The sequence below is a fragment of the Neomonachus schauinslandi genome, chromosome 13, assembly GCF_002201575.2.
Source record: "Neomonachus schauinslandi chromosome 13, ASM220157v2, whole genome shotgun sequence".
In the NCBI taxonomy this organism is placed as follows: Eukaryota; Metazoa; Chordata; class Mammalia; order Carnivora; family Phocidae; genus Neomonachus; species Neomonachus schauinslandi.
In genome coordinates this window covers 93,469,713-93,480,925 of record NC_058415.1, presented here as the reverse complement: position 1 = coordinate 93,480,925, position 11,213 = coordinate 93,469,713, and the positions used below count along the sequence as shown (strand labels likewise).

At 61.9% G+C, this 11,213-nt stretch overlaps 1 protein-coding gene across 1 annotated transcript in view; it reads right to left on the bottom strand.

Moving 5' to 3' along the window:
* Positions 1-10,928, bottom strand: part of CACNA1B (calcium voltage-gated channel subunit alpha1 B) — a 183,650-nt gene extending 172,722 nt beyond the window's left edge. Inside the window, exons 1-3 of the mRNA XM_021691077.1 lie at positions 10,648-10,928; positions 9,552-9,657; positions 6,031-6,170 (exon numbers count right to left, since the gene is read on the bottom strand). Coding sequence (XP_021546752.1) covers positions 6,031-6,170; positions 9,552-9,657; positions 10,648-10,928 — 527 coding nt within the window. The remainder of the gene's footprint in view (positions 1-6,030; positions 6,171-9,551; positions 9,658-10,647) is intronic.
* Positions 10,929-11,213: the final 285 nt, after the last annotated feature.

Genomic DNA, 11,213 nt, shown 5'->3' with positions numbered 1-11,213 from the left:
ACCCTCCCCCAGCAACCCCCCGACCTGACCAGGCATAGAGACTCCCTGCAGCAACACCCCCGACCTGACCAGGCATAGAGACCCCACCAGTGGGATCACAGTCATAGGATGGAAGACCTTATATGGAGCTGGCTCTGTTGGCTGAACCCAGAGCTTGGACATACCGGACACACGCAGCCCATGTCCAAACCCAGTGTTGCTGGACACTCAGACATGGTGTCTTCTGTCATCTCAAACTCAGACACAGGGTCACTCCATATTCATGTGTGAAGTCACTTTTCGTCCACGGTGAGGCCCAGCTCCCCAGTCCCACAGTCGGACACACTGTCACGGCTCACCTTGGCCCATACTTGCTGGACCCCTCTGGCCAGGGCAGCTATCCTCTGGACTTGGCTCCCCAGAGCACTCTCCTACACCTTCACCCCTCTATTAGCCAGGCCTCCTCGGCGCCAGGAGGCAGGCCTGTCCACACCCCAACTGGATGGGAAGCAGCAGGCCTCCCAGTGGCCAAGGGCAGACCCCAGGACCAAACTTCCCCCCTATGCAATGCTGCCTGCTCTCCTCTCTTCTTCCCACAGGAGGCCCAGTCCAGGGAGGCAGGACCCTGAGTTCTAATTACATGTCCTGGAAAGAAATCCCAGTTTAATTTGAAGTAAAATGAGAAGCTGCAGTTGGAAACGTCCCCTAAAGGAGCCAACTGCCTGAGCTGGGACACATTTCTCCGCTGTCCCCTAGGACCAGGAAGGGAAGCACGAGGCTGAGGCCATGACAGGAGCAGGGACACTCAGGGCTTGGGGACTCTGGGCCCTCTGCCAGCAGGAAGATGTCCCTGGGGTCTGCAGGGACCCTACCCCTGCCCTGACTGCCAGCTGGAATCAATCCCTCAGGACCAAAAGGTGGGGCGGGGCTTCCAAGGGGATTGGGAGGGTGGAGGCAGTGACATGGGGACAGCGTCAGGAAGTCAGACACAGATGGGTCAGTTACAGATGGGCTGGGGATGTGGGTGCCACCCTATGGAGGTGGGCAATCCACCAGACCCGTGGGTCTCCTGTGGGCAACCCACCAGTGCTCCCTTCAGCTCTCCCCCAGCCCAAGGCCCCATCATATCTCCTGGGTTACTGCCCTAGGGTCAGCCCTGCACCGGCCCCTGCACTCAGAGCCCCCCAGCAGCCCCCGTGGCCTCCTGCACCTTCACCCTCCACTCTCCTCCCCATTCACCGAGGCCCACCCCTCCTGCCTGCTCCTCTGCTCAAGGGGCTTCTTAGGGACCTTCCTGACCCCCACAAAAGGACAAACCTCACCCTCAACCTTCCCTGGCCTTCTGCTCGTCACTGCACGTCACTAGCCCGCGTGCCACGCGCTCATTGTTCACTGTCTGCCCCGGAGAAGGCAGCCTCCGTGTCACCACCGTGTCCCCAGCAACTAGAGCATTTGGCAAGTACCTTCCAAGTGAACGAGGGTATGGACAGCCAGACACTGAGTAAAGGAGAGAACGTGAAGAGAGATGGAAGCCAAGGAAGCGGTGGGAGACTGGATATGGGCAAAGGGAATCCATCCTTCTTCCCTCCCTCCCATTCATTCTCTCCCTTTCCCTCCCCATCTCATACCCTGTCCTTGTGCATCAGCCCCTAAGCTTGTCCCACACCACATCTCAGCCGATGGGCTGCTGCCTAGTTCACTGGTAACACAACAGTCTGAGAACTTGTGTGCCAGCCCTGCTTCCTCACCGGCCATCCCAAGTGCACACTCAGCTCCTCCCCCATTTCCCACTTCGAGATCAACAGACATGGACACCAGGGTTCTGGATCCCACTTCCCCTCATCCACCCAGGACGTCTCTCCAGCACTTCCTGTCTACAGCCGCCGCTAGTCCTTGCCTCCCAGACTGGCACATAGGCTGTAGCCCTCATCCTGCCCCTTCATCTCCCTCCCCCCACTGCCCCAGCTTTCTGCCTTGCTTTGCTACAAAACTCCCTGAAAAGAAGAGCTGCCCACAGGTGCTCACCAGGAACCCCTCCTCCGTCCCCGTAAGAGCCTTTCCCAGCAAGCTACCGTCAAGAACCCAGCACTTGCGTGTTGCTGAATGCCATGCTCAGCTGTGTGCCCCCCTCTTGCTCTGTTCAAGAAGAGCTCTTCCTTCCTGAAACACCATCCACTTTCCTCTTTGGGTTCTCCACCCACCTGATTGGCCAGTCCCAACCTGCAGACTCAGGTCCCTGGGCTCATGTGGGCAGCGTCCCCAGGGATCCCGTCTAGCTTTGGGCTTGGAAGACCATCGGTACACCTGCGTCCTGCATTGACACCTCCAGCCACAGCCTCCCCGAGTATCTAGATGGCTCACCCCTCATGTCCTTCCAAACTCATCATGGAGGACTTCTCTGAGCATCCCACACACAGCAGCCTCCCAGCCCACATTCTGCACTCCTTACTCCCTCTTCCACGTGGGAAACTGAAGCATGGTGTTTCCACTTATGGAGTGATCTTCATGGCGCTCCCACCCCCAGGCACCGTGATGGCCATGAAGCGCACAGGTCAAGACCTGTCCTTGTCAAGCATATATTCAGGGGCGGGGGCGGCGGAGGGCACAACTAAACATCACATGTAAGTGAAGGATAATGATCTAGGAAGACTGTTTACACTAAGAAGAAACAGTAGGGTTGCAGAGACTGTGCCCCCTGGAAAGCGGCCCACAGGGCAGAGGCTCAGTGGTCTTGTTCACTGCTGTGTCCTCAGCGCCTGGCAGAGGCTCAGCAAATTCTGCATAAATGAGTATTGAGTGGTTAACAAATGACGATTAGCAGGGGGAGTGTCAAAAGAGGGCAGCTCCAGCAACAGAGGCATGGATGAGAGGGATTGTAGGCAGGGCAGCCCCTCAGCTCATTCCCGTGGAGCTAGGACTAGGTGCCGTGACCCCCGTGCCAAGGGTGAACGTAGGCTTGGTTTACAGGAGAGTATATGAGGGTAAGAGGGTTCCCTGAGGCAGGAGTGGAGTCCCCGTCCCACCCCAGGCTCCTCTCATGACCCGCACACCAGCCTCAGAAGCATAGGGACCCCAGCTGGCCTCGAGGGACAAGCTGGGCTTCACCAAGCAACACGGCCTCCCCAGCCAGAGTCCCTCCCCTCCCTACCATGGGCCTCCAGCCCTCTGTGCACCAATTAAGTAAACCCTAATTAAAAACAACAAAGTAATGAGAAGTAATGTCCCTCCCATGGCTACCCACAGGGACCTCAGCTCAGGAGGGGTTGGGTCAGGGTAGCTCCCTGGATTCCCCACTGGCTAGCACTCATGCCGAAGCAGACCTGGGGCCTCCTCCTTCCCCATAGCCACATGCACACACACCCAGGTTCACAAGTCCCATGAGCTGCAAGCAGGAGCAACACAGCAGGTTCCCTGCGTGACTCTGGGCCCACACGTGAGCCCCCTACCCACCCAGGGGTCCCCTCCCAACGTGGAGCCACCTCTGGGGATGATGTGCAGAGAGAGGGAGCTTGAAAACCACCGGGGCCAACTCCCGGCCCTCCTCCTGCGGACACAGAGAGCAGAGAGTCGGCGTCCCAGATGAGAGACAAAGAACACGGCCAAAAAGAGAAAGACAGCAAGAAAGAATGAGAGGGAAAGAAACAGAGACAGAGAGGACAAAGGAGAGCGAAAGGGTCAGAAATGCAGAGAGGGTTAGAAATACAGAGACAGGACCAAGAAAGTTGGGGAGAAGGAGGGAAGGAGGGACAGAGACGCCGAGAGATTGGGGGGCGGTGGACAACAGAACGGCAGGAGAGAAGTACTCGGGAAGAAGCAAGGGAAGATCAAAGAGAAAAGACATGGACAGATGGAGGGGTCTCCAAAGAAGGGTCAGGGGCCAGCATTAAGGTCTCAGGACCCTTGGGACCCTCTCCCTAGGGCTTCCAGAAGGTGGGCCCATCCTCTTCTCTCTTGTGTGTCCCAGAGCAAGGAGAGCAGCCCGGAGTACCCTACCCTCAGGAGGTCCCTCCCTTGCCCTCACTGAGGGACCAGCAACCTGGACTGGGAATCGGAAGACCAGGGGTCCTGCCAAGGGGTCAGTGGGGGCTCCTCTGCCTCCCTGCCTTGTTCCCAGAAGCCCAAACACTCAGCACCAAAGATCGCATCCTGGGAGGCAGGGTCACACCACCCAGCCCGCTCCCAGCAGGGCAGAACACAGAGCACCCCCCACCTCAGTAACCCGTTAATTCAGCAGACACTCTCTGATCTCTCCTGGGGGCCCGCCCCAAGCGAGGCTCTGGGGACACCCTGAAAAATAAGACACCATTCTTGTCCTCAGGGACTCACGTCTAGAGAGAGGGAGTAAACAGCAGTGACACCCCTAGACACCCTACACCGCGCCCAGCGGACCGGGGGGAGTGCCCTGCCCTCGGAGGGGCCGCACTCACCACCAGCATCCCCCACCCCCCCCAGCAGCAGCGGTGCGGCTGCCGGTCTCCACAACGCCTCAGAGGGCTTTTGGTAAATTCCGCCCTGACCCCACACCCACCCTGGAGCAGGGAGCACCCCTGTGTCCACCACGTTGTGGAACCCCACATCTCCCAGTAGAAGGCTCCCCACTCCCTTCCCTTCCCAGTCATCATGAAACGGAATGGAAATCAGAGAGTTGTGCAGAAAACCTATTAACTCAGATCTCAGAGGCAACCGTGCCATCGGCGCTGGTGAAAGGGTACCATCCTGGGGAAAAGCACGAGGCAGGAGGAGCCCCAGACAATTCCGTCGTCCCTCCAGGGACACCTGCCAGACGAGAGCCCAGCTCGGCACTGATGCTCGATGGCGTGTGCCACAGACACTCTGGGCCGAGCCATCAGCAGCTGGAGCAAACAGGGAAGCAGGACCCCAGGACAGGGCAGCACCCTGAGAGCCTGGCTCGGGAGCCCAGAGGCTATTTAGCCAAGTCTGTGTCTTCTCACATGCAGGGAGCCCGGGGAGGCTTGATCCCCAGACCTGGGGCTTTCATGGTCACCTCCTCCCTCCTGTGCCTTCTGCCCAAACCACCTCCACACGTGTGCTCACCTGCACCAAGGCAGGTTAAGGGGTCGTTGGGCAGCTTCTGCCCAGCACAAGGGTGGAGGCCCTGGCCACAATCACCCTTCCTTGGGAAGGAGTGTTCTGGGCCACAGTGGGGCCTGCTCCCTCCTCTCTGATCTGGGTTCTGAGCCTCTCCGGGGACCACAAGGCCCCAGGGAAGAAGAGACTGCAGTCCCTGGCCTGGGGTGGGGCCTCTGGGGCCTGGGCTGTGCAAACAGGTCCTTTGGAGCAAATTCCCCAAGCACTCACCCACTCCACCCCCAGAGCAGAAGCTCCAGCCTTCAGCCTGCTGGCCAGAGAAGCAGGGCAGGGGCTCTAAAGGACCCGCCAGGCAGATGGAGAGACTGAGACCCTGAAGGGTAGTGGCTCAGTGGCGACAATCAGGGTGCTCTGTCTGCACCCCGCACCCCAGCCCGTCCCCAAGTCAACTTCTAGACCTCCTGGGTTGTCTTGGGAATCACAAAGTGGTAATTATCAGGGTCCATTTGAGGAGGAAAGGACACACTGATCAAGCACCTTCCTGGAGCCAGAAACCGTGGAAACACATACCGTTGACAAGCTCATCCACACACACCACAGAGCGCTAAGAACGCGCTTCCCAGGGAGCTCTTCGGGCAGGAAACAGCTTAGCGGAGCGCGTGCGTGGTGCCTCCCCCAGACCACAGGCCGACATGGGCAGGGTTGAAGCCCAGAGCCCTCCCCCTGCCCGGGGAAGCCCCTCCCCCACAGTAGCCCAGCCACGGAGGCAGTGGGCCCACACCCGTGGCTCTGCAAGTGAGTGTTTTCACCTGACACAGAACACTGAGAGTGGGCCCTTCAGCCAAGATCACCACACCCGGGCAACCGCCCAGTCCCACACGGCGGGGGGGCAGTCGGGCGTTTCCTCACACGCAGCCACCTGCACCCGCCGCGGCCCAGTGTGGACACTGCTGCCCAACCTCCAGCCCCAAGAAGGGCACAGCCTGGGCCCTGGCCGCCTACCCTGTGAGAACCACCACGAAGTCCATGACGTTCCAGCCGTTCCGCAAGTAGGAGCCCTTGTGGAAGACAAAGCCCAGGGCTATGATCTTGATCCCCGCCTCAAAGCAGAAGATGCCAATGAAATAGGGCTCTGTGTCGTCCTGAGGAGAAGCAGAGAGAGGGTCGCCACCACCCCCAGTCCGGCAGGCCACACTCACTGCCCAGGTCTGCCCCTCCCACTCAGCCTCACCACCCAACAGACTTCTCCAGCCCGGCACTTTCATCATGGGCCTGTTTGCTCCTCTGCCCTGTTGTCCCAACAGGAAATGGGGCCCTGCTCCCACAGCCAGTGACCTCCTAGTCACAGCGGGGAGGCATCCTGGGACCTGCTACCCTTCGAAGCCCTGCAGAAGGGGAAGCAATGTTGACATTTGTGGGCTTTTTCTGCAACCCATCCAACACCCCATGTGTTAAGCACGATTATCATCTGTTTCTAAAGGAAACAGACACAGAGAGGTCAAGGAACTGGGCTGGAGACTCACAGTTTGTTGGAACCAGAGCCGTACTCAAACCCAGAGGCGATCTGGGTCTGATCCTGGGCTCCAACCACTGCAGAAGTTGCCTGGATAATGTCCCAGCTCCCTAGAGTGCAGCCCAGGACCCACTTATTCATTCAACACACATCTTCTGGATAATCATAACATGCAAATGCAAATCTTGGGGGAGCAAATACAGCCCAGCCTCAGGGAGCCTCTGGAGAGCAAGACATCCAGCTAGGCAGCAAGGAAAGGAATTCCAGGTGGAGGGAACAGTGAGCAAAGCAATCTTGTCACTCAGCCAAGAGCATCAACTGGGGCCAGGCCCCCCTGGTGCTGAGGTGCTGAGCAAGGTGGGAAACAAGTTGTAGAGAGCTCAGGGAGGAGGATGCCACATGGAGACACGCACAGACGGTGTGGTAAGTGACAAGGGGCATCGCTCACTTGGGGCTGCAGGGGAGGGGCGGGCCAGATTGGCTCCTAGTGGCTGCTCTCAGCTCGAACTGAGGGCCAGCGGCCTGTGCCTTCCTCCCCCAAGAAGCCTGGTCCTCAAGAGCTCTCCCCATCTGACCTGGTATACCATCCGCCTGGGCCTTCCCAGCTGTGCACGGCAGAAGCTACCTCCCCGAGGGGCCCAGTCAGCCCAGTGTCCATCATGGCCCAGCTCCCCCATCCTGCTACCCAGATGCTGACTCATGACTGAAATCATCCCCTGGAAGCTTCAGGTCTAGTTTAGTTGGAGGAACCCCTCTCCCCAAGGGAAGGGGCTGCTGACATCTGGCCCAGGAAACAGCTTGGCTCTAACAAACACATCCTCACAGAAAGCTTCCGGACACACAAAAGAGCAGGCCAGAGCTGGGAGATGGGGTGGGCCCCCCCAGATCCCTCTCTTCATTGCTCTTCCCCCAGCCCCACTCTGGAGGGCTGGCTTGGGGAGGGGTGGGTGGGCAGACAGCCATGGGCTTGGTTGGGGGTGGAGCGGGACTGCCAGCTAGGGTTCTGGCTACAGGCTGCGCGGGCAGTTGGTGGGTGGCTGGGAAGCAGAGCCCCCAGAGACGGGGAGCTGTGGAGGCCCCACCCCAGTCCAGGTTGGCAAACAATGGAGCACCTGCACGACCTAGCCTCCTGCCCTAGCAAGCCTCCAGGCCTGAGCCCTGAAGCTGCCACAGCCCCTCCTCTCCAGACCCTGCTCTGTGTTCCAGCCTTCTCTCCATCCATAGGTCTGAAGGCCAATGTCTGCACACAGGACTACGGTCAGCAAGGGCTCCTCAGGCCTCCAGGCCAGGCCCAGGCTGAGCACATTCTGCTTGTCTTCCCAAGAGCCCACCCCCCATCACCACAAAGCAAACCTTCCCTCACCTGGGAGGCAGGAGTTCAGACTTGCCCAGATGCCCGGCTGGCCCACTCAAGCCTGCCACCCCGCAGGGACAAGCCTAAGACTGCCCTCTGTACACTGGCCTCCCTGTCCCTGACCGCCACCATCTCCTGGCCCGCTTCCTTCTGGCCCTAACACTGCCAGACTTCCCTGGAGGTATGGCCACACCCTGTGGTCTGCAGAGGTCCCTTGCTCTCACTTTCTCCTCTCCAGCTTCCAGAGCAGACGCCCACCACAAGCACGTGCCAGGCCAGCACGCACAAGGGGCCCACAGGAAGCCGGTGACCCTATCTGGCTCCACACGGGGCAGGAGTCACCCACAGGGGCCACACCCACTCAGGCCTGGCGGCACAGCTGTGCCGTCTTCACGGCCCTCCTCCCCACAACCCAAAGCCCTGGCCTTCCGAGCACCGCAGAAGACTGATCCAGGGAGCCGCCCATTCCTGGTCGTCCATTTCCTTGCCTTCTTTTGGTGCCTTGCCCAACTGTGAGCAGCCCCAAATCAGCCTCCCTCTGTCCTCCCTTCCCCACCCCTGGGCCTGTGATGACGGGGAAGGGGCGTTCAGGGCCCACGCTAAACACTGAACAGTCCCTGTATCACCTCCTGCCTATCTCCACTGAAGCGAGGGAAAGAAGCTGTGGAGAGGACCAATCGCTTGCCAGGGTACAAGGAAAGAGGGATTCTCCTCTCGATGCCCAATGCCCCTAGGAGAGCCTGGGCTGTGTCTCAGGGACCTCAGGACCTTTAGCAGCTCTCCAGCCAGGCCCCAGACCCCCTCTCCAGACCCCTGCACCTGCTCCTCTCCCTGCTCTCAGGCCTAGGAGCCTACACCAATCCCCGGCAAAGGGTTCAGGTCAGAGGAAAGACTGGGGACTAGGGGACACAGCCTCACCTTTGAAATGAGGCTCACTGCTCCAAATACCACCCTCTGCCCCTCCAGAGACCCTGCCCTGGGGTTCTGACTGTCATGTGCAACAGGGGACACCACAGGGATCTGTGGAGCTCTTGACAGGAATGGGTGAAAATGATTCAGGATGTTTGGGAAGAATACTTGGGAAGGAGTGCTTCCCATATGAAGGGGACGGGATTCCCCATGGGGAAGGAATTCCAAGCAGAGCCAGGAAAGACAACTCTGAAGGACAGGCGGACAATCCCTAGACCCAGGACCATACCACAGGGACCAAAGACGATCAGAGCCCTGCCCAGGAAAGCCCCTGGGCAGCCAGAAAGGTGGGCACTCACCCAGAACCTGACATTTCCCTGGGCCATTACGAGGGCCCCTCCCCCACCCCCGGTTTCACCTAGTTTCCTAGATCGGGGCTTAAGGCGGTGGAACTGAACAGCCCATCTGAGGTGCGGGGTGGCTAGTGGCCCAGGGCAGATAGCCGCTAGCTACCACGGCCTCTCTCAGGCCATCCTTCCCATCAGGGCTGCGCTAGCTACCCCAGTCCTCCTGGCCCTGGGGGAGGTGTCAGCTGCCTGGGTTCTCACCTTTTCCTCCACTAAAAGGAGAAGAGAGCTACGCAGATTACCCTGCCCGAGGAAGCTAAACTGAGCCACCGATGGGCCGTGGAATCAGACAAGCGGCGGCCACCCCGCAGCCCCGCCCGCAGCCCCCGCCGCCGCTCACCAGCCGCTCGGACATGGGCGTCTTGTCCCCGTCGGGGAGGTGCTGCTCCAGCGCCAGCACGATGCAGTTGGCGATGATTGTGGCCAGGATCATGTACTCAAACGGAGTGCGTGGGTTAAGGACTGGCCAGGAGGCGCCAGGGCGGAGGGGAGGCGAGGAGACGCACGGCGCGCAGTGCAGCAGGCGCGGCGAGGCCCCCTCCGGAGGGGCTGAGGATGACCGGTCGAAAGCCTACCCCGCCCTGCCTACCCGCACCCTCGGGGGCCGCCTCGAGGCGGAGCCTCCGGCCGTCTGGGCGGCCAGCCCCTCGGCACGTCCTGGAGGCCGTCAGCACCGCGGACAGCGCCCCCGCCGCGCTCGGCGCGGCTCCCGCGACCCGAGGGGAGGGGACTGCGCCCCCCGCGCGAGGCTGGAGGAAGGACCCCGCGCAGGCGCATACTCCCACCTAGAGACACGTAGCCACATGTACCTACACAGGCACTTGAACATACATGTACCGAGTCCCGCACGCACGCACGCGCAACACCGGGTTCATGTAATGCCCGCACACACACGCAAGCACCTGCAGCCAAGCACGCGCCTGGGCTCGCGTCCACCCGGGTGCTCACACCTACACAGACACGGATTCGCCCTCGGGTGCCCTCCAGGCTGGCCGCGCGCTCTGCACCCACACCAAGGGAGTGAAGGGACGAGTCCAGGGACAGGGGGCTCCGCCCAGCGTCCATCCCGCTCCCGCAGCCACCACCAGCACGACCACACGCGCGCGCGCGCGCGCGCGCGCACACACACGCACACTCAAACACACACGCACACGCGGCGCGCGGAGGGCCCCGGAGCCCCGCCCCGCCCCCTCCTCGCCGAGAGCCGCGTCCCCGAGCCGCCTCTCCCCAGGTCGCACCCTCCTCCCGACCCCGGGAAAGATGGCCACTGGGCGCCGCACGCGTCCCGCCCCAGCCCCGGGCTCCCCCCCACCCCCGCCCAGGCCGCCCCTCCCAGACCCGCCGGGGCGCGGACGCCGGACGCCGCGCCGGGTCCCTGTCCCCTCGACCTCGGACGGTCCCCCGGCCCCCTCGCGGCCCGGCCCCCGGCAGGATATGGCCACTCGGTGATGCGCTTGGCGTATTTGCGGACGACGTTGTCCTCGCTGAAGACGAAGAGCGAGCGGTTGACGGTGAAGCAGTTTTGCTTGACCGGGATGGGGTTGTACAGCGCCATGGTCCGCGCGCGCTGCGCGATCGACTGCTTGTAGAGGACCCGCTGGCCGGGCTGCAGGCCCCCCGGGCCCGGGCCGCCCGCCCCGCCGGCCCCGCCGCCCCGAGCCCGCTCCCCACCGGCGCCCCCATAGCGGCTGCCCAGCTCGTCCCCGAAGCGGACCATGGCTCCTGGGCGCCGCGCGCATCCCCCGGCCCGGCGGCCCCGGCAGGGAGGGCGCGGGGCGCGCCAGCCAGGCGCTCGGAGCGGAGCAGCAGCGGAGCCGCGGGACCCACACCGGACCTCGCCCGGCCCCGCCGCCGCCGCACCCGACTCCGCCGCCCGCACCACGCCCTATAAGGGGTCGGTCACGTGGCGGCGCCCGGCCAATCCGCGCTCGCGCCGCCCGCCCGAATGCCGCCCGCCCCGCCCCCAGTTGGCCGCCCCCGCCCTGTCCCCCGCGGCCGGTCC